The sequence below is a fragment of the Neophocaena asiaeorientalis genome, unplaced genomic scaffold (genome assembly GCF_003031525.2).
Source record: "Neophocaena asiaeorientalis asiaeorientalis breed wild unplaced genomic scaffold, Neophocaena_asiaeorientalis_V1.1 scaffold110, whole genome shotgun sequence".
Taxonomy (NCBI): Eukaryota; Metazoa; Chordata; class Mammalia; order Artiodactyla; family Phocoenidae; genus Neophocaena; species Neophocaena asiaeorientalis.
Window position 1 is genome coordinate 5,425,335 of NW_020175053.1, and position 27,603 is coordinate 5,452,937.

The window sequence follows — 27,603 nt, forward strand, 5'->3', positions numbered from 1 at the left end:
GGCATGTGGGATCCTTCCGGACCGGGGCACGAACCCGTGTCCCCTGCATCGGCAGGCGGACTCTCAACCACTGCACCACCAGGGAAGCCCTATTTGTCACCTTTAAAAGCCCTCTTATCTCATACTTTGCCTGAAATGTCCTGCTCATTCTTCAAGGTATAGGGCCAATATCCTCACATTTCTTGAGTCTTTCCTGATTTAATTATTTTCTTCACTGAATTCCACACAGCCCTTACATGATAAGCACTCTGAAATATTTTTAAAATTGAGTAATGTGTCCTGAGTTCTGAGATCAGGGCCCACTGAATGAGTGGCCAGCATGCACTGTAGGTTCTCTATCAGTAGTACAGACTGTGCCAGTGTTTTCCAGACTTAGCCTTTGTGCGCCACTTTTACCATTTTTGCCTTGTCCATGTGCCAAATATACTTTTTTAAATCTTTATTTATTTATTTATTTTTGGCTGCGTTGGGTCTTCTTTGCTACGTGTGGGCTTTCTCTAGTTGCGCAAGCGGGGGTTACTCTTCATCGTGGTGGCTTGTCTCTTTGTGGAGCCCTGGCTCTAGGTGCGTGGGGTTTAGTAGTTGTGGCATGCAGGCTCAGTAGTTGTGGTACATGGGCTTAGTTGCTCCACGGCATGTGGGATCTTCCCAGACCAGGATTGAACCCTTGTCCCCTGTGTTGGCAGGCGGATTCTTAACTGCTGTGCCACCAGTGAAGTCCCCAAATATACTTTATGTAACTTAAATTTTTTCTTTGAACAGACTCACTTTTTTTTTTTGGTGTTGTTGGCTGCACCACGCAGCTTGTGAGATCTTAGTTCCCTGGCCAGGGATTGAACCCGGGCCCTCGGCAGTGAAAGCACCAAGTCCTAACCACTGGACCACCAGGGAATGCTGTAGACTCACTTTATTTATTTATTTATTTGTTTGTTTGTTGAATTTTTTTGGCAGTGTCAGGTTTTCGTTGCTGCGTGCAGGCTTTCTCTAGTTTCGGCGAGCAGGGACTACTCTTCGTTGTGGTGCAGGGCTTCTCATTGCAGTGGCTTCTTTCGTTGTGTAGCATGGGCTCTAGGCACGCGGCTTCAGTAGTTGCAGCACTCGGGCTCAGTAGTTGTGGCATGTGGGCTTAGTTGCTTCAAGGCATGTGGGATCTTCCCTGGCCAGAGATTGAACTCATGTCCCCTGCATTGACAGCCGGATTCTTAACCACTGCGCCATCAGGGAAGTCCCTAGATTCACTTTTTAAACCATTTACTCATCCTTAATCTTTGAAATCAGGGACTAGATTTTGCTAGTTCTATTTATTCTATTCCCTGTTAGAATGTGTGCCCAGCTTGTATGACGTCCAGAAATTGTCTGTATATGCCATTAGTGTTGTGCCTTCTTTGATTCTTTATTCGATAAATTAAAAATCCAAGAGTAAATTAAGCTGTTGTGTTTCATTATTATATTAATTGTAAGAAGATAGTTTGATGTTTATATTCTCAGCTATAGTATCCCCTCTTAGAGCTGTTCCAGAAAAAGGATTTTATCAGTTTTCTAAGATTTATGGGACTTGTACTCTTAATCGTTTGAAAAAGTTTTATGGTAATATATGATTTATAAGAATACTTTTATTGTTGCAGTGAGATGGAAGATTTTCGAGGTATAGCTGATGAGTCATTTCCAAGCTTTTTAACCAATTCATTACTTGGTGGTAATAGTGAGATTTTGGAAAATGTCACTCTTTCTTCAAATCTTGGCTTGCCTGTTGCTGTTTCAACGCTTGCTAGAAATAGATCCAGCACTGATAACAGGTAAGAATTGTTTGAACAGATGATTTTTTTTAGATTCTTAAAGCCTACTATATACTGATACTTCTGTGAAATTTTTCAGCCAAGCTTGAGCTTTAGCTTTATCTGAGGCAGATGACCATTTATATAAAATCAACATAGAAGATAAAACCATCTCTTTCCTGTTCTGTCCCTTATCAGTGGTGGGTGGGTAGGTTTGGGATTGAACGCCAGTGACCTTTTGGCCTACCAATGGTCTTTCTGTCCGTGGTATATTGGCTTTTATTAGTTCAGACTCCTGGTGGCTGGTGATTTGAGCTGCACCCCCAAATGTGATGTGTATAGTTCATTCATCTTGTGTAACTTGTAAAGTTTACCTATGCCTGAATATCTAACCACTTTCCCATCCTCCTAACCTAAACATTCTGTATGGAGCTCCATCTTTACCTTTGGAATGAAGGGGTTGTTTTAACTCTTTAAAAACTTTTGGCTTTAAGATTTCCACAACTCTCTTGTTTAACACACACATTCTGCTGCTGCACAGGTTTTCAGTGCTTTGCACATAAGGTGATGGTTTTGAACATTGGGGACCCTATTTGTTTTTACCCCCTGGTGGTTGGTTTTACAGTCATACAGTCCTATGTCATGGTGAATTTTAAATGTGTATAATTTAGTTATTAACAATTAAAACAAAATTTTTGTGTGTAGGAATTCTGATGTCCAGGCATCTTATTTAGTGGAAGGGAAGTTTTCAATTCCATCAGAGTCGTCTCCCAGTAGCCAGAGTGAAGCTGAACCAAGAGAGAGGTTACAGCTTGTCTTCCCGGATGATGAGTGAGTTCTTACTTCATCTTGCTTTCACTGTGTTAAGAGCGAGTCTCACGTAGTCCTGTGGAAAATGAACACGTGATTGTGTCTCTGATCGTTTATAAGAATTTTAACAGTTTTCTTTGTATGATATTAATTGCAAACAGTTTTAGTCTTTCAAAATCTTTTTCTGATTCCAAGAGTAATACATGCTCATTGAAAAAATTATAAAATACAGGCAATTATAAGGCAGACAACAAAGGCCTGTCATCCCAGTAAGACATTGATTATCTTTTTATTTAGTCTGCTAGACTATTTTCTATGCACATGTACATATGTATTAATTTTTTTAACAATAATAGGATTAAACTGTACGTACTGTTTATAACTTTTAAAAATTAATGATTGTGTCATCTTTCCATTACAATTAATGTAGGTATGTATCATAATGTTAATGGCTGCACCATGTTAGGCACTTAGATGATTGGAATTTTACTATTATAAATTTAGTGAACTTCCTTATTTATACATACATTTTGCATCTAGTAGGTTATTTTATTCAGATAAAATCCTAGGATCAAAATAGCTGAGTTAAGAATATTTAATTTTAAACACCACTGCGGATTACCACATTGCTCTTTGGAAGGTTTGTACCAGTTTGCATTCCCGTTAGAAGATGTGCATGAGAATGCCTGCTTCTCTGAGCCCTCTCTGACATTTGGTGGTGTTATTTCGGATCCTCAATTTTTAATTAATTAATTAATTAATTTCTTCCTTTTCTTTCTTTCTTCCTTTCTTCCTCCTTGCCTCCCTCCCTCCCTCTCTCCCTCCTTCCTTCATTGGGTCCTTGTTGCTGGGCTTTCTTTAGTTTCGGCAAGTGGGGGCTACTCTTCTTTGTGGTGCGTGGGCTTCTCATTGTGGTGGCTTCTCTTGTTGCGGAGCATGGGCTCTAGGTGCACAGACTTCAGTAGTTGTGGCTCGCGGGCACTAAAGCACAGCCTCAGTAGTTGTGGCACACGGACTTAGTTGCTCTGCGGCATGTGGGATCTTCCCCAACCAGGGCTCAAACCCATGTCTCTTGCATTAACAGGCAGATTCTTAACCACTATGCCACCAGGGAAGCCCCTGATCCTCAATTTTAGAAGTAAAAGAATTTATACACATGCCTAAGTGAATAGAAGAAAGTCTGGAAGGCTTTACACCAAAATGTAAATGGTGCTTATGTCTCGATGGCGGTATTACAGGCAGTCTTAAAGTATTCTGTTTGAATTCATAATCGAGGATTTATGGGATCGAACATAATTTAATGTTTATTCATTACTTATATTTTTCTTGTGAATTACCTCTTGATGACGTTTAGATATAAGCACTTTCTATATGTTAAAGTTGTTAACTCTGTGTATTCATTTTCGCAACGTGTGTTTTTTGTTTTCGTTTTATTTATTTATTTTTTATTTTATTTTTTATTTATTTTTAACATCTTTATTGGAGTATAATTGCTTTACAGTGTTGTGTTAGTTTCTGCTGTATAACAAAATGAATCAGCTGTATGCATATGTATACCCCATATCCCCTCCCTCTTGCATCTCCCTCCCACCCTCTTATCCCACCCCTCTAGGTGGTCGCGAAGTACCAAGCTGATCTCCCTGAGCCATGCAGCTGCTTCCTACTAGCTATCTATTTTACATTTGGTAGTGTATATATGTCAGTGCTACTCTCTCACTTCGTCCCAGCTTACCCTTCCCTCTCCCCATGTCCTCAAGTCCAGTCTCTACATCTGTGTCTTTATTCCTGTCCTGCCCCTAGGTTCATTAGAACCATTTTTTTTTTTAGATTCTGTATATATGTGTTAGCATATGGTATTTGTTTTTCTCTTTCTGACTTACTTCACTCTGTATGACAGACTCTAGGTCCATCCACCTCACTACAAATAACTCAGTTTCGTTTCTTTTTATGGCTGAGTAATATTCCATTGTGTATATGTGCCACATCTTCTTTATCCATTCGCCTGTCGATGGACACTTAGGTTGCTTCCATGTCCTGGCTATTGTAAATAGAGCTGCAGTGAACGTTGTGGTACATGACTCTTTTTGAATTATGGTTTATTATGTATAGTATTACGTCATCTGCAGTGACAGTTTTACTTCTTCTTTTCCAGTTTGTATTCCTTGTTTTTCTTTTTCTTCTCTGATTGCCGTGGCTAAAACTTCCAAAACTATGTTGAATAACAGTGGTGAGAGTGGCAACCTTGTCTTGTTCCTGATCTTAGAGGAAATGGTTTCAGTTTTTCACCATTGAGAATGATGTTGGCTGTGGGTTTGTCATATATGACCCTTATTATGTTGAGGTAGGTTCCCTCTATGCCTAATTTCTGGAAAGTTTTTATCATAAATGGGTATTGAATTTTGTCAAAAGCTCTTTCCTCATCTGTTGAGATCATCATATGGTTTTTATCCTTCAATTTGTTAATATGGTGTATCACATTGATTGACTTGCATATATTGAAGAATCCTTGCATTCCTGGGATAAACCCCACTTGATCATGGTGTATGATCCTTTTAATGTGCTGTTGGATTCTGTTTGCTAGTATTTTGTTCAGGACTTTTGCATCTATGTTCATCAGCGATATTGGCCTGTAGTTTTCTTTTTTGTGAGATCTTCATCTGGTTTTGGTATCAGGGTGATGGTGGCCTCGTATAATGAGTTTGGGAGTGTTCCTCCCTTTGCTGTAATTTGGAAGAGTTTGGGAAGCATAGGTGTTAGCTTTTCTCTAAAAATTTGGTAGAATTCGCCTGTGAAGCCATCTGGTCCTGGGCTTTTGTTTGTTAGAAGATTTTTAATCACAGTTTCAATTTCAGTCAACATGTGTTTTTGACTGAGTGCCTGCTGTGTGCCAGCTACCTCTCCAAGGGCTTGGGAAATAGCAGTGGACAAAACAGACATTACACAAAAAGACACCAAAATGCACCAGTTTTACAGTATATTAGAAGAGAAAAAGTGATAGGAAAAAACAGAACATGATAAGGAGGGAAGTTAGGAGGGATGAAAGGTGTTGTCCTTGTGAGTCTCCTTGAGGAGGTGTGAGTTCAGAGCAGAGACTTGAAGGAGAGAGTCAGCCCAGTTGGCCTCGGGAGGAGGAGCCTTTCAGGGGGAGGGCACAGCAGCGGGAGGGCACTGAGTGAGAGCATCCCTGGTGTGTCCATGAGCAGGAAGGAGCATGGGGTGGGCAAAGCTTCTGACTCCGGGTGAGGTGGGAAACCCACCAAGGGTTCCATCTCAACTCTGATATGATTAGCCCCCTCTGGCTACCAGTGAAGAATAGACTGCTGGGAAGCAAGACTGTAAGCATGATGACCACTCGGGAAGGCGGGTTCTCAAGGGGCCGGTAGGTGGAGGAGAGGAGGGGAGAGGAGAGGAGAGGAGTGGAGGAACAGAGATCGGAGGTGGGGAGCACACAGCCTGGTGAGCAGGCTGGGGTCTTTGGTAAATGCCAGGTGTTCAGTGTGGTGTTCTTGGCCACTCCACTCTGCACAGGCGTTTCTTAGGCCTTAATCTGGAGAAGAGCCTTCTTCCTGGGTGCACAGGGTCGTGTTGGCACTGCTGATGTACGTGGGTGGGTTGGGGAGCAGAAGTGGAGGGCTGTGTGGGATGGTTGCGTGAAAGACTTTTGCTTAAGATTTAATTTGAAAAATGTTGATGGGCCAGTAAAAACAATGATAGCTGTAGGTTTGAGGAAGTCGAGTTTTGAGGGGGAGTGATGGTGGTGGTTAATTTAGAGTGCCCTCAACTGTCTCTGTTGTCCTAAAGTTTTAATGGTCACACTACATGTCTTTCGGGGGGTGGGGAGTGGCAGGGGGAGGTTTAAGATATGAAAATTAACTAAATGTCCTGACTTGTTTATTTCATTTTACCATCTTGCTTCCCCCACCACCACCCCTTTTCTTAAAAATATGTTACATAGAGACCTTTATTGTCTTTTTGTTTCCTCATATTCTCATTTTATTTATTTGCGATATAATTGACATGTAACATTATATTAGTTTTAGGTGTACAGCTTAATTTAATGTTGGTATACATTTGGGAAATGTCACCACCATATGTCTCGTTAACATGTCACCTTACGGAGTTAAAAAAAATTTTTTTTCTTGTGAGGAGAGCTTTTAAGATCTACTCTCTTAGCAACTTTCAAATGTACAATACAGTATTAACTACAGTCACCATGTTGTACATTACATCCCTCAGGACTTATTTTATAACTGGAAGTTTATACCTTTTTTCCCCCTTTACCCATTTCTCTCCCCACCCCTGCCTCTGGGAACCACCAGTTTGCTCTCTGTATCTATGAGCTTGGTTTTTTTGTTTGTGTGTTTTTAGATTCCATTTATAAACAAGATCGTACAGTATCTATCTTTCTCTGTCTGACTTACTTCACTAAGCTTAATACCCTCTGATTCATCTGTTGTGAATGACAAGATTTCATTTTTTTTATGGCCAAGTGCTATTCCATTGTGTGTGTGTGTACACACACACACACACACTACATTTTCTTTGTTCATCTGTTGATGGGCACTTAGGTTGCTTCCATATCTTGACAGTTGTAAATAGTGCTCCAGTGAACATAGAGGTGCATGTATCTTTTCCAGTTAGTGTTTTCATTTTTGGATAAATACCCAGGAGTGGAATTGCTGTATCATATAGTAGTTCTATTTTTAATTTTTTGAGGAACCTCTTGCTGTTTTCTATAGCGGCTGCACCAATTTACATTCCCACAACAGTGTAGGAGGGTTACCTTTTCTCCACATCCTCATCAACACTTGCTGTTTGTTGTCTTTTTGATGATAGCCGTTCTGACAGGTGTGAGGTGATCATTGTGGTTTTATTTATTTATTTATTTTTAATTATTTATTTATTGGCTGCATTGGGTCTTCTTTGCTGTGCACGGGCTTTTTCTCTAGTTGCGGCGAGCGGGGGCTACTCTTCGTTGTGGCGCGCGGGCTTCTTATTTTGGTGACTTCTCTTGTTGCAGAGCACGGGCTCTAGAGTGCAGGCTCAGTAGTTGTGGCTCACAGGCTTAGTTGCTCTGCAGCATGTGGGATCTTCCCAGACCAGGGCTCGAACTCGTGTGCCCTGCATTGGCAGGCAGATTCTTAACCATTGTGCCACCAGGGAAGTCCCTCATTGTGGTTTTGATTTGCATTTCCCTGGTGATTAGCAGTGTTGAGCATCTTTTCATGTACCTGTTGGCCAGCTCTATGTCTTTGGAAAAATGTCTATTCAGGTCTTTAGCCCATTTTTAATCAGGTTGTTTGTGTTTTTGCTATTGAGTTGTATGAGTTCTTTGTATATTTTGGAGTTAGTCCCTTATTAGGTATATGACTGACAGATATCTTCTCCCATTCAGTAGGCTGCCTTTTCATCCTGTGGTTTCCTTTGCTGTGTACCACCCCACCACACCTCTTTTTCTGTTTCCTCTACCACGTGACTTTGTATCCATTTATAGCCTTTCTACCCGCCCCTGGCTTTTGTCTTTTTAAAAAAATTAATTTATTTATTTTATTTTTGGATGCGTTGGGTCTTCAGTTGCTTTGCATGGGCTTCGTCTAGTTGCGGCGAGCAGAGGCTACTCTTCATTGCGGTGTGCGGGCTTCTCATTGCAGTGGCTTTTCTTATTGCGGAGCATGGGCTGTAGGCACGCGGGCTCAGTAGTTGTGGCTCGCAGGTGCTGTAGCACAGGCTCAGTAGTTGTGGCACACGGATTCAGTAGTTGTGGCTCACGCACTCTAGAGCACAGGCTCAGTAGTTGTGGCACACGGGCTTAGTTATTGTGCGGCATGTGGCATCTTCCCGGGCCTGGGCTTGAACCTGTGTCCCCTGCATTGGCAGGCAGATTCTTAACCACTGCGCCACCAGGGAAGTCCCCTCTGCCCTCTGTTTTACTTACTTCTGTTTGATTGGGGTGAAGCTTTCCTATACCTGCCTGCATATGCACCTTTGGATTAAGTGATTGGCTCTCTGTGTATTACAGCCGCAATAAAGAGGTGGGAAAAAAAAAAAAAAAAAAAAAGAGGTGGAGAAACTGGGAGGAAAGTTAGAGTTTGCCTCAGGGGCAGAGAGTTAGGACTTGGAGTCTGTGTAAGAGCCATTTTCATTTAATTCATCCTGGCCAGATTGAAGTCTGGCCCTGGGTTTGTCACATGATGAATTTGTTGCATTTAGTAGCTTTTTCCTGAAGTTCCATCTGCTGGTGAAATGGCTGTGGTGAGCGGGGACAGACCCAAGAGCTTTTGCAGTAGGTTGGGTGGAAAGTTGCCTTTAAGGAAGAACCTTTCCATCCATAGAAACAACAGAGGCAAATGGAAGATGATGATAGAACAGTGGCAGGGGCTAAAGTACAGCTTCAAAGCGTTTGTAGTTCTGAGCAGTAGCTATTTGGCAAATATACAGTAGTATCCTTTAAGTCTGTCTTGTTTTTTGAAAAGCTGAGGTTTTCTCTAGATGTGGTAGATTCACAGCTACTTACTTGGGAAAGAAGAAAACTCTGCCTCTTATCACTTGAGAGGCAGAGTAGCAATATATTTGACTTCGGTAGATGTACATTACTGGACCCAAAATGATGGTATTGTTCGCAGGACGCCTGGCTGGTCCCAGAAATGTTTCTTTTCACTGTATCCATTTTTTCTTTTTAAGAAATAACTGATTAAAGGATATTTTATAGATACACCTAAGATAACTAATATTTCATTATTATTCTGTTTCCTAATTTAAAAGTTCTATCTCTAAGAAAAAGAATCAGACAGAAGGTCGACATTTGTCAGGTGCCATCCTCAAGGAGTCAGCTTTTCAAAGTGATAGAGGAAGAACGGAAGAAGAGCATGTTAGAGCTGCAAAACCCTTTCAGAGCCAAGATCCTTCTGATGGGATTTCACCACTGGAGCAGGAGCGAGGTACTGAACTATTAAAAATCATTCCTTATTGTATATATTTTAATTTCCTTTTTAAAAAACTTTTTATAATTGAAGTATAGTTGATGTACAAAATTACAGAAGTTACGGGTGTGTAGTATGGTGATTCACAAGTTTTAAAGGTTATACTCCATTTATTATAACATATTATAAATATTGGCTATATTCCCCATGTTGTACAATATATTTTTGTAGCTTATTTTATACCTAATAGTTTGTTCCTCTTAATCCCCTACTCCTGTAATGCCCCTCCCCTTCCTCTCTCCCCAGCGGTAACCACTAGTTTTTTTCTCTTTGTCTGTGAGTCTGTTTCTTTTTTGTTATATTCATTAGTTTGTTGTATTTTTTAGATTCCACATATAAGTGATATCATACAGTTTTAATCTCCTTTCTTATTTTTTTGTCTTTGGACCAGTGTTTATCTTAAACTATGATACTATAAACTGAAAATGCTTTGGTTTGGCACTTACCTATTAATACCATGTTTATAATACTTTTATAGGAAAGGATCTCTTAATCAATCTCTTAATTATCCATACTGATTAAGCTGAAATCTCCTTTCCTGTGGAAACCATGCTTCTGATGGTCACAGCACACTTCATGTTCAAGACAAGGAGGCTGTTTCTAATACACCTGTCATATTTCCCCTACCAATTACTTTGTATTCTTGTCAGCAGTCATTTTTGTTCCTAAGTTAAAATTTTTATGGGATGTTTGTATTTCTCTTGATGAAAAATGTATATGTATGAAAGTAGACTAGATTAACTCCTCACACAAGAAATGAAAGAAAGTAAGACAAATTGGGCTTATTCAAAATTGAAAACTTCTGTGCTTCAAAAGACACTTTTGAGACAGTGAAAAGACAACCCAAAGATGGGAGAATATGTTTGCAAATCATATGTATCATATGTATATGATCAGGGACCAGCAACCAGAATATGTACAGAAGTGTTATAGCTCAATAAAAAGACAACCCAGTACTGTAAATGGCAGAGGCTGTTCAGTAGACATTTCTATAAAGAAGTTGTACAGATGGCCAATAGACACATGAGAAGATGCTCAACAGCTGTAATAATCAGGGAAATTCAAAACCAGGAGAGATCAATTCACACCCGCTGGAATTACTAGAATCAAGGAGATGGGAAATAGCAAGTATTGGTTGGAAACTGTGACGCTCACCCATTGCTCGTCGGGATGTAAAATGGTGCTGCTGCTGTGGAAGATAGTTTGACAGTTCCTCAAAACATTAAACGTAGCATTACCCTATGACTCAGCAAGTCCAGTCCTAGGCATACACCTAAGAGAAATGAAAATGTGTGTCAACACTAAAACTTGTGTGCATGAATGTTCATAACAGCATTAGTCAGAGTAGCCAGAAAGTGGAGACAACTCAGATCGCCATCAGCTGACGTATGGATAAATAAAATGCAGTATGTCCATACAGTGGAGTGTTGTTTAGCCATGAAAAGGAGTGAAGTATTGATACCTGTTGTAATAGGATGACCCTTGAAAGCATGCTCAGTGAAAGAAGACAGACTCAGAAGGCCACATTTATCTGAAGGTGAATCCATTTATCCATTTATCCGAAGGTGAATCTGTAGGTACAGAACAGGCAAGTCCACTGAGACAAAGTAGATTAGTGGTGCTAGGGCCTGGGGGGCAGGGAGAATGGGGAGTAACCGTTTATGGGTACAGGATTTCTTTCTGGTATGATGAAAATATTGTGGAATTAGTGATAATGGTTGAACAGCTTTGTAAATATGCTAAAAACCACTGAATTGTATACTTTAAAAGGGTGATTTTATGGTATGTAAGTTTTATATCAGTTAAAAAAAAAACTTCCCCATATACCTCTCTCACAGTTTCAGTTAGTATAAGATTTGTCACACTTGCTTAATCTCTTCTGTTTTTCTATTACCTTTTTTCCTGATATTAAAAAATTCCAGACATCATTTTATTCCTACATATTTTAGCTTGCATCTCTAAAAATACGGGCATTTTCCTATATAACCATAGTGATGTTAATACTGTTAACCAACAATTCTGTTATTATCATATAGTACTCTGGCCCATATTCAGTTTACTAATTGTCTTGGTTGGTTTGCTTGGATTGGGGTCCAAGGAAGGTTCCATTGTATTTTGCTCCGTCTGTCGTGGTGTCTCTTAGGTCTATCTTTCTGGAGCTGTCCTGCTGTTTGGCATTGTCTGTTTGATCACTCATGGTGTCATTTTTCTTCTCTCTTCCTCACATCCTCTGTAAAGCAGAAGTTAGCTTTAAAGCCTTGTCAGATTCCTATTCAGGTGTTTTTGGCATATGTATACTTTTTTAAGCTTCCCCACCCTAACAGGTTTTTAATTTAACTGACCACTGATGGGCTCCTATACCATCATTTAAAAGTGCTCTATTCTATTTAAAGGGAAAAAATGTATAGTTCATTAATTTGCTATTTTTGAGTGTTATTGGGTATTTAGTTGCTAAAATATTAATAATTTGGTCTTAGTTTTTGTTTTTGTTTACTTTAACAGACTCGCCTATTGATTTTTGTGCACGATCCTGGATGAATAAGGAGAACAAGGTAATCTTTTATATGTTATCAATTTCTAGTATTAGGAGAGTGAAAGTACCTACTTCACAAATACGAATGCTAACTAGTATTAATATTACCTAGAAGTCTTCTACTTGTAAATAGCAGAAATCCACCTTACTGCTATGAGTAACCGGGAAGCTGACAGTAGGGCTGGTCTGGGGCTTCCTGTGTCTCCAGGGCTGTCTGCACCTCTGCTCTGCTTCACCCCACGCCGACTCCTCTAGAATGTTGGTTCTGTGGAGTGAGGGTTTCTCTTTGTTTCGTATGTTGCCTCCTGAGTGTCCAGCACATAGCTGGCACTTGATAATCTGTTGAATGATAGGGAAGCTGAATTCATTTGTAGGCAACCCAAGTGTTGTGATCAAAAAAACAAGAACATGAAAAAAAAAAAAAGCACAATTCTAATGAGCTCACTTGGGTCCATCCTCCCTTCTGTAAATCACTGTGCCAACGGATGGGTTGGGATAAAACTCTGATTTATGAGGCTGGACCCTACGTCCACTTCTGTGTGTGTGTGCATGTGTGTGCGTGTGCATCAGTGCATATATGTGCATAGATAGAGGGATGTGACTGAAACCACCCACACCCCACCCCCCGGACTACATGAAGTGAAAAGAGAAGGGCTCCTCAGAGGACAGGCACTGAGCAGATAAGCAGTTTGTGTTCAACATAAACCATCTCATATTTATGAGAGTTGTTTATAAAGTATGAACCAAGTATTGATACTTTTAAAACTTAAAAAAAGGAAATGCAATTTTTATTTTATTTTACTTTTGTAAGAATTTTTAACATTATTTTGTAAAATGATTAAAAGAGGTCCAAAGTAAGAGTTGTTTCCGTGTGCCAGGGGTTGGCACACTCTAGCTCATTGCCCACATCCAACCTGCTGCCTGTTTTTGTGAAGTTTTATCGGAAAGTAGCCGTGTCCATTTGTTTGTTTATGGCTGCTTTTGTGCCACAACAGCTGAGTTGAGAAGTTGTGACAGAGACTGCATGGCTAGCAGACCCTGAAATGTTTATTGTCTGGCCCTTTGCAGAGAACGTTTGTTGACCCCTGCTCTGTACACTTGCTCCCTCTATGTAACCACTAGTAACTTACATATGTGAGTGATGCTTTTTAGAGGAACTTCAGGTGTAGTCAACTTGAAATTCAGTCAGAAGGCTTGATTTCTTGAACACTGAGAAAAATGGTTTCTAAGAGAGAGATCATAACTTTTCCTGTGATAGGTAATTTTATTTCCCTAGGATGGTTGAAGAATTAACTTCCTAAAAGTATTAGAAACCATTGATAACAAAGAGAAGGACCATAAAACTAGAAAGCAGGAAGACAAGTATAGACACATGAGATACTTGATACAAAAGGTGAAGAAGTAAGAGCAGGGGGAAAATAAATACACTAGATAACCTAGACCAGTGGGGCCACCACTGCATTGGCCTTGGGTTTAGCGTGAGCTGTCCTGGCAGCCATGGCAGCGATTGTCCAAACTGAGTGCATAACTCAGCACTGTGCTCTACAAGTGTGTAAATGGGTTGAGAGCCCGTGTTTTTTCCCAAAATGTTAGCGCGCATTTTGCAGTCTAATTGTTGAGATGGTATTATTTGATATATATTTAATATGATGGTGAAATAAGATTGACACTTGAGGAACTTCACATTTTATTCTGGGCCTTGAAGTGTCCTAGCAAACTGCCATGTGTCTTGTGGCCCCTAGTTGGAGCAGGGACATCCACTGTCCAGGGTGGGCTGCAGAGTCCAGCTTTGCTGTTACCTGCACCTCCTGTCCAGGCCTTGAGCTGCCCCAGTTCATTTGTGTGTTAGTACACGAACTATATTACCAGGTCCTTTGAGCGTGTGCAAACAGTGTGAAACCTTGAACTTTAAGGATGTCTCATTGGGTGGGTCAGGGGAGGGGGGTGGCATGGGGGCAGAAAGAAAGTTATTAATACGTGTAAAACAGCTAGCCCTTCATTGCCTGAACTGTGAACCACAGACCTTGAGCACATTGATGGGCCTTTCTGCAGCCTGTGCTGTGGTCTTCACAGTAGTGAGTGTGCTGCTCTCATTGCAGTTTTATTTCTTATAGGTTGTTGTTCCTGATGCTGGAAAACATTTTGAAGAGAGGAATCCAAACAATGACTTAAGCCATACTAGTTTCCTAGAAAATGAGAAACTGATGTCACTTGCCAGCTTGGAAGATTCTTCTGGTAGCATCACAAAGCTCAACTGGTGTTTTCCTTGTCCTGACCTTGCCACTCCACGTATCTCTGCTGCTTTGTTGCTGTAGTTATTATTGCACCTTTTTGTTTCTCTGCCTTCTCCTTTACCTCTTACTTACGAGCACTCAAGTGGCCACTTGTGTTAAGTGATGGGATTTTAGACTTATTTCTCTATAGCAATCCTGATAGGATTATGCTTATCCCTCAGTTGAGTATCATTAAGGTATAAAGTATAAAGCACTGTGTTAAGAAATTAGGGGACAATGAACTATTTAGCCCCTGCTCTCTGAAAGGACTGCACATGGCAAGAGAGATGCATAGTTGACCTCCGATTGTGAGAAGTGTATCTCAACGGTACAAGTTGTGTGGGAGTCATAGGAGGGTGACAAGTTAATTCTGACTGAGGAAGGTATCTGTGAGGCTTTATTGAAGGAGGATGCAGTTCTTCCTCCTTGAAAAGGAGGCCCGTGATAGGCCCTAATGTAGATACCAGAAGAGAAGTACATTCAGAAAGCAGGAACAGCTTCAGCAAAGACACTAAGGTGGGGGCATATAGACCATGTTTGGAGAATAGCCAGTGCTTTTGTGTGGCAGGTTTATAGCACCTGTAGGACTATGAATTGGGGAATAAACCCAGAAAATAGGCAGAGACTAAATTATCCATGGCTTTGAAGGCCAGGCTGGTGAGCCAAGTGGGATAGATAGAAGCTATAAAATCAGGGCAGGTTTTGCTGCTAGCTTTTAGGTATTTTTAGATTATGGAATTGTTGATGAGGAATTGTTGACCTGAATTTATGCAGATCCTTGTTTTAGTAGGCTAGATTCTCAGAGATGATTGGAAAATTATCCTCTTGAAAAGGCTTACAGTACCATTATAAGTGATTGAGTGTTCTAGTTTTGTCCTCCCTTGCCCGGCTGGGTGTTAGAACAATGAAAAGCACTGCCATTATTGTTTTATTTGTCTATTTGCAACTTTTTGGTTTTAGTGGAGGTGGAAAAAATTTTTATCATATCTGAGTATTCAGCTTTGTTATATCTTTTTTTTGTTTCTTCATTTTCAAGATCAGATACTGTTTGAGGTTTCATTTTACAATTAATCATTAATTCACCTGGAATTTGGTTTTGCTTCTATGGCAGGCTTATCTTTTCTTTTTTGACAGTTACTCACTTGTCACAGTACTTTCTGAATAATCTGCCCTTTTCCATTGCCACACTTACTATATTCTAACTTTTGATGTATGCCAGGACTTGCTTCTGTGCTGTCTTCTCAATGAGGGTTAAATATTAGTTTATATTAGAATGCTTATGATGACTTATAGACTGAAATTACAATGGTTTTTTTCATGTCAAATGTTAAGGCAAAATCATGTAGACTATTGACCCATGTGTTTTATCAACCTTTTTGATTATATATTATTTACAGTTCAGTCACTACTTTAAAGCCTGTCCTATTTTATCCTCCATTTTACCAATTAGATGATGATATCGATGATGAAGAGTTTTATGATGATCATTTGGAGGCTTATTTTGAGCAACTGGCAATTCCAGGAATGATGTATGAAGGCCTAGAAGGACAGGAATCTCCAGAAAATTATTTTAAGTTACCTGCAAGTGATCCTAGTCAGGTATATTCCAAACTTTATGGTTTTTCAGAAATTTGACATTAGAAAATCATTATTGGATTCAGTGGATATTAATAAAACTTAAGCTTTTGGTTTTCTTTGGATTCTGTTTTCCCCAGATACAAACTGATGAGAAATACCTTTCCTGTCCTTTCCTGCTACTGCTTACCTTTCCCTCACCTATAGAAAAATTAAAAGAATGGTGCACTGAACATCTGTATACCCTTGTCCAGATCAGCCAGTTGTGAACATTTTTTTGCCATCTTTGTGTTTTCTTTGTCCCTCCATAAGTACTTTTTTACTGAGTCATTTAAAAGTAAGTTGCAGGGCTTCCCTAGTGGCACAGTGGTTGGGAGTCCTCCTGCCAATGCAGGGTACATGGGTTCGAGCCCTGGTCCGGGAAGATCCCACATGCCGCGGAGCAACTGGGCCTGTGTGCCACAGCTGCTGAGCCTGTGCCCTAGAGCCTGTGTGCCACAATGGCTGAAGCCTGCGCGCCTGGAGCATGTGCTCCACAACGGGAGAGGGCACCGCGGTGAGAAGCCTGTGCGCCGCGGCGGGAAGTGGCCCCCGCTTGCCACGGCTGGGGAAAGTCCACGCACAGCAACAAGGACCCAACACAGCCAAAACTAAATAAATAAAATAAATTTATTTTTTAAAAAAAGTAAGTTGCAGATATTATGACATTTCACCCTAATACATCAGCATTTACCTCCTGTGAATAAGGACTTTTTCCTACATAATCACAATTCTCTTATCTAACTTTGATATTGTGACTTAAATTAATATACAGTTCATATTCAAATTTATCTACTTGTCTCCAAATGTCCTTTACTTTTGTTGTTTTTGATCCAGGCTTTAATCAGGGATTACACTTGTATTTGGTTGCCATGACTTGGAATTCTTTCATGTCATTAAACTTTTTGTAAAATCTAGGCCTGTTGTTTTGTAAAATGACCCATATGGTAGATATAGCTGACTGCTTTCCTCCTCCTGATTAGATTGAACATTTTCCCCTTGAACAGATTGACTCTAAACATAAGCATTGTTGTATACTCTGTGTCCCATTGGGAGGCCTGCAGCCCACTTGTCTCCTGTTGGTGATGCTGTTTGACCATCTTGATGAATATGGTGTTGGCCAGATGCCTCCTTGACCCCCTTTGTTATCAGGAAGTAGTCTGTGGGATTTCAGGTACTTTCATTGCTTCCTCCTGAAACCCCACCTCCTAAGAGACCTTTGGATTGCTTTTATTTTTCCCCTTCTCCTCACATTTCCTAACTCTCAAGTGTTGCTGAGTTACACTGTCCAAGTGTAGACAGAGACCTATTTTTATTTTTTTTAATTTATTTATTTGGATGTGCCGGGTCTTTGTTGTTGCTGCGTGTGGGATCTTCCTTGCAGCATGTGGGATCTCTAGTTGTGGCACTTGGGATCTTTAGTTGCAGCATGCGAACTCTTAGTTGCAGCATGTGGAATGTAGTTCTCTGACCAGGGATCGAACCTGGGCCCCCTGCATCGGGAGCACGGAGTTCTAGCCACTGGACCACCAGGGAAGTCCCAACAGAGATCTATTTTGTGTTGAGGTTTCAAAACTATCAGAGCAGCTGTATTCCCCCGACTCACCCCTCTCCGCTTTTTTTTGGACAAACCCTTGTGACTTTCAATAGCAGCGAGGGAGCTGCTCTGCTCCGTAGGAAACCCTTACCTGGAATTGGTCACCAGCCAGTGGCTTCACTTCAGGTTTCCTCTGCCTCCACCTGGGAGGGTTGTCGCATGGCCATGGTCAGTCACAGTCCCACAGGTGGTAGCTTCGCCCTGTTGTCCTGCAGAGCACATGGATTGTCTGACTGCATTCTTTATTCAGTGTTTTCAGGCGCTTTGCAGAGGAGAGAGCTGGTTTCCTATGTTCTGGTTCTTTTTAGTCTTTGTTAGTATCCTATGTGAAAATAGTTGTCTAATTTAAATGTCAGTTCTTTGTCTCCTTTGTCTTTTTTTCTATTGGGATATTCATATTTTAACTCTTGTTTTTATAAGCTTTCTGTGTTAAGGAGATATTTTGATCTTTATGCACTTTATTTTTTTATTTTGTTTTTTGGCTCGGACAGGAGACATACATCTCCTCTGGAGGCTGGGAGTCCGGATCTAGGTGTGGGCAGGGCTGGTTTCTCCTGAGGCTTCTCTCCTCGGCCTGGAGACGGCAGCTTCTCCCTGCGTCCTCAAAGGGTCTCCCTTTCCTGGTCCTCATGTATTTCAGGCTTTAGTGTTTTTGTTAGTTTCCTAGGCCTGCCAGAACAAATTACCAGAATTTTGCTAGCTTAAAACAACAGAAATTAATTTTCTTACAGTTCTTGAGGCCAGAGTCTGAAAACAAGGTGTTGAAAGGGCTAAGCTCCCACCAGAGGCTCCTTCCTGCCTCTTGCAGCCTCTGGGGCTCTGGTGTTCCTTAGTTCAGGGCAGCGTCACTCCAGTATCCGCCTCTATTTTCATGTGGCCTGTCCCTCTCTCTCTCTGTGTCCCTCTGAGGTCTTCCTCATGGGGTTTAAGGCCTGCCCCAAATCCAAGATGATCTCAAGATCTTTAACTTAATTGCATCTGCAAAGACCCTGTTTCTGAATAAGGTCATAATTTGCAGGTATCACCTGGGGGTAAGACTTGGACACATCTTTTTTGGGAGATTCAATTTAACTCACAGAAGTTTTATACTACGAAGATATTATTCACTGAAGAATATAAAACTATCCATCTGTATTTCTTCCTAGTACTTTTACATGTAAATCTTTAAGTCATCTGGAGTTTATTTTGAGATAAGGTAGAGATTGTTTATTTTTTGTATAACGTTGTTGCAAAATCACCCGGTTAATAAATGGTGGCAATGGAATTTAAATGTATGATCTTATTTCAAAGTCTGTGTCTTGTCTTTTATATAGAACTACCTCCTTTTAGTATCCTAACTTTGAAAAACCTTGCCTATGAGGCTGTTTTTGTTGTTATACATCTTATAGCAGAAAAGACTGCTGTTTTAAGGCTTCACTGGCACTTGAGATAGTGGTGGCTGAGTGTCTGAGAAGAGGGTTGTGGGCATGCAAGTCCCTTTCAGCAGTTGTTATTTTAGGAAAGAGTGAGCAGTGCCCTTTGGGAAGGTATGTTGGAGAGCGTGGTTTTGAGGCACTGGCTTAATCTGCCTGGTTTGAGGCAGTTGTTCTTGAATTCCTCAGGGTCGTTTGTAGTATTTGCTGTTTTACTCCTATTAAAAGTTATTAAGGGACTTACCTGGTGGTCCAGTGGTTACGACTTCATGGTCCCAATGCAGGGGGCCCGGGTGCGATCCCCAGTCAGGGAACTAAGATCCCACATACCACAGCTAAGCCCGCATGCTGCAACTAGAGAAACCTATGTGCCACAACGAAGAGCCTGCGCAGCCAAAAATGAATGAATGAATAAATAAAATAAAAATAACTTAAAGTTATTAATATTTGTGTTTTCAGAGTCTGTTAATAATATTAATTTTATGAGTCCGGTCACACTGATGGGCTTCCCATCCTTTTAGAGACTTTCAGTGATAATTACAAAAGTTAAACTGGCATTTCTAACATCCTGTGCCGTAGTGAGCATATTGGCCCCACTTTTGGTATCTGAATCTGTTGGTGTGTGTTTGCCATGACCACATTTTGAATTTTGGTTTTGGTAAGTTCCTTACGATTGGTCCACATATAGTCTGGAAGAATATTGTGTAGTCTGTTCCTTTCTAGAATAAATATATTATGTCAACTGTATAACTTTTTTGGTTGTTTTGGAAGGAGTTATGAAAAACAAAACTTATTTCTGGTCTGTTATTTAATTTTTAAAGGAAAGCGGAAGAGAAGAAGTTCTGGCGAAGACTCTCAGGGCTGCTAATGCGAAACTTAACCCTGTTTGCTTTCACGACACAAATGCCAGTAAAGGTGATTTTGGCTTGATAGACCCTTTAAAGCTGGATGCAGGATCTCCTCATCAAAATAAGCATTTGGCGTCAGACTCAGAAACAGTTTTGCCTGTGGATAGATTTTTAGACACTGAGATGCCTCAAGTGTCCATTCAAAAAAATGTGGATGTAGCATCTTTGAAGTCTGTTAGTGACAATGCATTTAATTCCGCTGATGCTCTGTGGTCACCCACTAGTGAAAGGCAAACGTGTGAATGTTATGAATCCGTTGGAAAGAGCAAGGACCGTAAGTGGGCCTTTTTTTTTTTTCCAAAATAAAAGTAAGAAATATGTAAAAATGCTTATACACATTTTGAATAGGATATATTTCCAAGTGAAACTTCCCTAATCTTTCATATTAAAATATTTAAGTGTTCTGTGGATTAAAAAATGGTGTCTTTATTCACAGATCTGGTGGAAATGTGCCTTTCTAACTATTAGTCATCTTTTCCTTCCTCCCTCTCCTCCGTGATGGACTTTTACTGTGATTAAGGCTGGATTTTTCACCATCAGGGAGATATTTTTCTTTTGGGGAAATGGATTTTCCTTTAACTAGTTTTGGGCAGATTTCAGTACTGTTGATAACTAAGATAAGTCAACTAAATAAAATTATTTAAGAATATTGTATCATTTTATTTGTTGCATGTGTCATTGGATGTCTCTGGAATTTTATTTTCTAGAAACGGATCTATCACAGAGTGTGGTCTATCAGAATGAGGAGGGCAGATGGGTCACTGATCTTGCCTATTACACAGCTTTTGATAAAGAACAAGATGTAAATGTGTCTCTAAGTGATGAGATGAATGAAGACTTCAGATCTGGCTGTAAGTGTATTGATAGCCTCTGCTCTGAACCATTTTCATTTTCTGATGGTGTTCTGAGATTACCATGTACATCTTGGTCGGCCACATCAAATCCCTTCTGGATATGTACTTAGCACTTCACTTGTTTCTCTAGGAACAGAGGCTTGAGTCAGTCATTGCTAATCACTGTGGACTGAGCCGAGCCTTTCCCTAAGTAAGGACAGTGAGTCACTTTAGAGCATGTGTGTTGCAGTTAGTAGCACCTTAGGCTTTACTTTCTCACTTTATAAATTGTCTTGAACAAAAGAACTATTCTGATAAATGAGCAGTTACAAAAGCCAATCCATTTTAGAGTAAAAGCTCAGTAATGAAGAAATGGAAGAAAAGTGTCGAGAAAGATAAATGAAATCTCAGAGGATGAGAGCATTAGGAATCTCAGTTAGATTTGTTAATTAGCAGAATCTCTGACCGTGAAAGGAAAACGCTGCAGAAGGCACAGCATTGTGAGCCTTGGCCTGTGGACATTTGCTGTGCCACTGAGGCTTCTAGGGCCTGAGCGCCTCTAAACCTGGAATGAGGAAAGACAACGAGGAGCCTGTCAAGCCCAGTCGTACTTTTTTTTTTTTTTTTTTGCGGTACGTGGGCCTCTCACTGTTGTGGCCTCTCCCGTTGCGGAGCACAGGCTCCGGACGCGCAGGCTCAGCGGCCGTGGCTCACGGGCCCAGCTGCTCCATGGCATGTGGGATCTTCCCGGACCGGAGCACGAACCTGTGTCCCTTGCATCGACAGGCGGACTCTCAACCACTGCACCACCAGGGAAGCCCCCCTCAGTCGTATTTTTAATAGGCTCAGAAGGTGCCAGAGGAAGAAGTTACTCTAACAGCTGCTTGTACTAAGCTGTTCCTAATGTCCATTGATGTGGAAGTACAGAGATCAGTCGATAAGGCATGTTTCCAGCCCTTAGGAAACTGTCCATCAGCTAAGAGGGATAAGATGAGAATACAGAACAACAGCATCGTTTGGAGTTGAGGGGAGGAAAAACTTTTGCGTGAGTGGGTAGCAGAGGATTTTATATAGGAAGTGGCTTTTGAGGTAGAGTTTCAACAGGTAAATATTTTGGGCATGAGAAGTCCCAAGTGGATAGAAAACCCAAAGAAAGAGGATGAGATGAGGAAGCATGGGCGTGTCTTGAGAATGGTAAATAACCCAGCGTGGCTGGCATTTACGGCAAGACATGGGAAGGGGAGAGTAATGCGACATGGTGAGATGAAGCCAGAGTGGTAAGACTGGGCCAGGGATCGGGTGGGGCTGGACTCCGTGCTGAGCCGTGCCTGGTGGGCACTTGGGAGCCTCTGAAGATGCTTGTCCAGCTTGCTTTGTGAGTCTCCCTCTGGCCTCGATGGTCAGTTAAATGGTAGGTTCCTTAGGGTGTTGTAGAAATCGAGGTGTCACAGTGAGAATGAGAAGAAAATAGCTCATGAGGGACGTGGAGATAAAATCGCTAGGATTTGGTGACTGGATTTCAGCGGATAGAAGAGAGGTAAGTAAAGATGGGGGTTTGGGGTCTAAGTTATTTTGAGAAAATGGCAGTACCATTAACTGAGATGGGAAAAATCAGAAGACATGGTAGAATTTTGGATGATTGTGGTTTGAGGTGGGGATATTCAGTAGTTTGAAATATGAGTCAGAAATTGGAGGTTAAGTTATAGTTGTCAGTGATATCTTGATTTACAAAGGACGGTAGGCACAGGCTGGACACTGGTTAGGGACCCTGTCACTTGAAAAGTCATCAGTTGTGGAATTTTCATGTGTTGCTGGTGAGAGTGTGAATTCATAAAACCATTTGGAACTTGTTTGGCAGTATCTTATGAAGGTGAACTTTATGAACTTCATAGTTTATGACCCAATAATTCTACACCCAAGTATATACCCAGTGTTCAGGGTGTATATATTCACCAAAAGACATACACTAAAATGTTTGTAGCAGCACTATGTGTATTAGTCCCAAACTAGAAACTCCCAAATTCCCATTGACCTTGGAATGGATTGTGTTTATACCTACTTTGGAATGCTGTGTAGCAATGGGAATGAAGGATGTGTAGCTACTTGCGGCAGCGTGATGAATTTCACAAACATGTTGAATGAGATAAGGCTAACTAGCAATACATGCCGTGTATGTAGCCAGCTCTGTGGAGTAAGAAGCAAGGATAGTGGCTACCCTTGGGTTGGCACGCCGTGACAGGAGGCAAGCTCAGGGGGCCTTTTGGGTGCTGGCATGTTTTCTTTCTTGATCTGGGGTGTTGATCTGGCGACACAGATGTGTTCAGATTGTGAGAATTCATTGAGTTGCACACTTACATACACTTTTTAATGTATATTATACTTTGGTAAAAAGTTTTTAAAAGTTAGTGATGAAGCTGAGAAAAAAATTTGCAATTCATATTACAGAGTGAGGGCCCATTTCCCAAATATGTAAATTGTGCTAATAAACAATAAGAAAAAGACCAATACTCAGTGTAGAACTGGGCAAAGGGTGTAAACAGCTTATAGAAAAGGAAATTAAAAGTCAGTTCCCCTGGGAACTATTCTTCAGCTACACCTGCACAGATGTATAGGATGTGTGTGCACATTGTTCATCATCACAGAAGGTTGGAAGCAACGTGGATGTACAAAACAGGGACTGATTAGATAAGGTACGTCCATACGAGGGGATACCCTGTGGCCGTAATAAAAGGAAACGGAGCTCTTTAGGTACTGGTAAGGGAAAGATCACCAAAATAAATTATTTAAAATCTTATTCCAACATTTGCATAAAGAGATGGAAGAAGGAAAGACATACATATTTTTAAATACATACAGTGGAAAGATTAAAAAAAAGAAACTAATTATAGGGCTCCCTAGCTACTTGTAGAACTCAAAGGTCAGTAGGTTCTCAACTAGTGAGGGGTTTCACGGGGTGCTACATATGTTGGTTGCTTCTGGAGGTGTGGGAAGTGGGGCCAGTGATGAGGGAGACTTGCAGTATTGTATTCCGTTACATCTTTTGGTTAATTTCTAATAACTGGGTTTTTTTTTGCGGTACGCGGGCCTCTCACTCTTGTGGCCTCTCCCGTTGCGGAGCAGAGGCTCTGGACGCACAGGCTCAGCAGCCATGGCTCACAGGCCCAGCCACTCCGTGGCATGTGGGATCTTCCCGGACCGGGGCACAAACCCGCGTCCCCTGCATCGGTAGGCAGACTCTCAACCGCTTTGCCACCAGGGAAGCCCCAAGAACTCTTTATTGAAGCAGAATGTACCTATACCTTCTGCATTTAGAACTATGTGGGCATGTTACTATTAAAGGAGAAATATGATAAAATAGATAGTGGAGGAATTTCATGAAACCATCTGTGTGGTTAGGGAATGAACAGAAGCTGAGTAGGAAAGGATGACTAGCACTGGTGGTGAGGAAATGGAGAAAATGATTATTGAAAACTATGGAAAAGTTTGATGGGAGGAAAGAAAGGATGAAGTAGTCAAGGGGAATTGGGCTGGTGGAGCGTGAATGGAATGGGAGACTTTATATGAAGGGAAAAGAAATGTTGAAAATGTAAGAGGAGATACTCAGAAGAGGAAGCTTGGACCAAGGGCATAATTTTATAATAACAAGGCAGTTTTATTTATTTATAAATGAATAATTTTAATATTTTTTGGCTGTGCTGTGCAGCTTGTGGGTTCTTAGTTCCCTGACCAGGGATCGAACCCATGCCCCCTGCGGTGGAAGCATGGAGTCCTAACCACTGGACCTCCAGGGAAGTCCTCAAAGTAGTTTTAAATGAAAACTTAAAACTTCCCCATTCCCACTTCCCCATTTCTGCCTCCCCCTCTCTGACAGCTCAGCCATGTGAGCTGCCACTTCTGCTTGTGGCCTAGGATTTAAACGTCGGGCAGGGATGGGGAACGGTATTGCTGCTTCAGAATTTAACAACAAAAGCGTTCAGGTGGCACTGGAGAGGACTGTGGTTGCAGATTTGGCAAAAAATTGGGCAGAAATTCTTGTAAGAAATGAAGTTCTGCTTTTTCATAATCTGTGAGTGATTTCTGATGAGCATACGTGGTAACAATGTCACTGTAGACTTTTCTTTAATTGAAGAGTCTTAAAGTCCAGAGAAAAAGTACTCAGGAGTATAATAAAATAGCATTTGGAGTTGTTTACTTAATGATTTTAAAAATACAATATTTTAACTCATTGAAGTAAATTGAGTTTTTCTGGGTTACCTTCTTACGATCTGATTTCCTGTCTACCCTCTCCTGGCTTTTAGATTTGGTTGGTTGATACTTTTCACACTTTAGAGCAGTGGTTTTTTTTTTTTGCGGTGCGTGGGCCTCCCACTGTTGTGGCCTCTCCCGCTGCGGAGCACAGGTTCTGGACGCGCAGGCTCAGTGGCCATGGCTCACGGGCCCAGCCGCTCCGCGGCATGTGGGATTTTCCCAGACCGGGGCGCGAACCCATGTCCCCTGCATCGGCAGGCGGACTCCCAACCACTGCGCCACCAGGGAAGCCCAGAGCAGTGGTTTTTAACACTTTGAGTCATGGACCCCACAGAGAATCTTCATAGAAAAATATTTCCTGTGGAAGATAACTGTTCTGCATGTGACTTCCGGAGCTTCCTGGCTCTTCCGATGCTCGTTCATAGACTTGTAGGCTCAGAACGTGTTTATGTGGGAGGTGGTGGGATCGCAAAGTAAGGAACCAGCACTGCCCTGACAAGTCAGAATCCTGAGCTACTTCTGGTGGGTGCTCTCCTGTCCCTGCTGGAAACAGCCTCCTGTGTCTGTTCTCATTTTGTCTCTCAAGGTGTTAGTGTTGGGCCCTCAGGGCTTCCAGAAGGGTAGTTTGGATTGGGTTAGCCCCTGATGGACTGATGAGAGTAGGGACATCTCTCTTGTTTGGGCCATGAGTGGACTGTCCCTTCTGGGTTGCTGTTCACTCCTCCCCTTCCAGCCACTGTCTGGAAACACCAGGCAGAGGCAGAATGGGCAGCAGATGGGAAGTCCAGAGTCTAACCTGCAGACTTTTCTGATTCAGCCAACATGTTTAAAATCCTTTTAAATTCTAATGCCTTGAGCAGGATCATTTGCTGTTCAGCCTGCCTCTGTCCTCTCTCCCCATTGTGTTACACCTGGCCCTCTGCTCACTTACCCCAGCCTTGTGGCCTTGGCCTAGAGATGGAGGGCTGCGTGCCCATTGGTTTCCCTAAGGTGAACTGAGTTGCTCATTTGGAACTTTGAGGGCAGACACTGGGTGAACACTTGTTCCTGTTTGCCTAGGCTGTGGGGTTTGCTGGGGTGTGGGATTTTTCCTTTCAAAAACTAGGACAGGGGCTTCCCTGGTGGCGCAGTGGTTGAGAGTCCGCCTGCTGATGCAGGGGACACGGGTTCGTGCCCTGGTCCGGGAAGATCCCACATGCCGCGGAGCGGCTGGGCCTGTGAGCCATGGCCGCTGAGCCTGCGCGTCTGGAGCCTGTGCTCCGCAACGGGAGAGGCCACAACAGTGAGAGGCCCGCATACCGCAAAAAACAAAAACAAAAACAAAAACTAGGACAGTCCTGGGTGTTGGGACAAACAGGTAGTTGGCATCCCAGCAGACATCTTCATGACAAATTTACAGAGTGGCTTGTCCATCTGATGTTCCAGATGAAATTCCATGGGTATTCATGGGCAGGTACCTTAACTCATGTGTGAAAAACTGCAAGGCTGAAGTTAATGTGAATCTTTTATAAAAAGCTTACATTATAAAGCCCCATTAGTAAGTTAGAACAAGTTAGTTCCTGATGAAATCAATCACAGTAGGGTGTTTATTACCAAAAGTTTCAGAACCACGTGCTCTTATTGTGCTTAATACAGATGCATCAGTTCTGTGATGGAAGCTTTCACATACTTCTTTCAGTTTTATTTCTTTAATATTTCATTTTCCTAACTAGCTATGTTATATTTATATGCTAGTATTTAATTAGGCTTCAGTGCAATATAATTATAAAACTTATTCTTTTTTTAAGCTGATGCATTGGATTTGATTGCACAAGATGAAGAAGAATTTAATAAAGAGCATCAGTTTATGCAGGTTTGTATTTTATTGACATTAACCAAAGTTTAGAGTTTTTCTTGTATTTAAATGTAGGCAAAATGTTCATTTCTTTCTGAAAAGATATATAGTGAGTATAGAATTATATCTTGATTTTTCTCATGTTTAGACAATTCTGCCTTTTCCTTCAGACTCTAAATTATTAATTGAGAAAAAGCTGGCATACTGAAATAGTGTTTATTAGTTCACTTAAAATTGCCTTAATAGGCTTCAAAGATATAGTTTTTTTTACCATGTTTTAAAATGAGGGAATTTAGTGCTATTCGTTTTTATTTGAAGATGTACTCCTTTCTAAAGATTTGTATTAATGACAATCAGTCTTTGACTTAAGCAATATGTTAAAACAATGCATATCATAACTCAGGTATTAAAAAGTTTTTCTTTTTCTGGACTTTATTACCTTTATTAGCTGCTTAAGCTTGAATTTGTCCACATTTTAAATATTTAAATTTCCTTAGTGAAATTTGTATTTTTATATATTAGAAGAACAGAAGGCTTGCTGGAGAAATGAAATGAAATGATGACTTTCTTCCTAGGAAGAAAATATAGATGCCCAGAACACTTCAGTTGCCCTAGGGGATACATCGTGGGGAACTTCAGTCAATTATGGTCTGTTGAGGAGATCACTTAGCACATCAGATTTGGACAAAGACGATGCCACTTACTTACGTCTGTCTTTAGGAGAGTTCTTTGCTCAAAGGTCTGAAGCTCTCGGTTGCCTTGGTGGTGGTTACAATGTGAAAAGAG

General features: G+C 41.2%; 1 protein-coding gene across 1 annotated transcript in view; it reads left to right on the forward strand.

Annotated features, from left to right (window-relative positions):
* Positions 1–27,603, forward strand: part of CEP192 (centrosomal protein 192) — a 96,819-nt gene that overhangs the window by 4,833 nt on the left and 64,383 nt on the right. The window contains exons 3-12 of the mRNA XM_024763700.1: positions 1,626–1,796; positions 2,481–2,606; positions 9,348–9,523; positions 12,068–12,117; positions 14,213–14,333; positions 15,822–15,970; positions 19,816–20,176; positions 20,610–20,753; positions 26,771–26,835; positions 27,393–27,602. Coding sequence (XP_024619468.1) covers positions 1,630–1,796; positions 2,481–2,606; positions 9,348–9,523; positions 12,068–12,117; positions 14,213–14,333; positions 15,822–15,970; positions 19,816–20,176; positions 20,610–20,753; positions 26,771–26,835; positions 27,393–27,602 — 1,569 coding nt within the window. The 5' untranslated portion in view covers positions 1,626–1,629. The remainder of the gene's footprint in view (positions 1–1,625; positions 1,797–2,480; positions 2,607–9,347; positions 9,524–12,067; positions 12,118–14,212; positions 14,334–15,821; positions 15,971–19,815; positions 20,177–20,609; positions 20,754–26,770; positions 26,836–27,392; position 27,603) is intronic.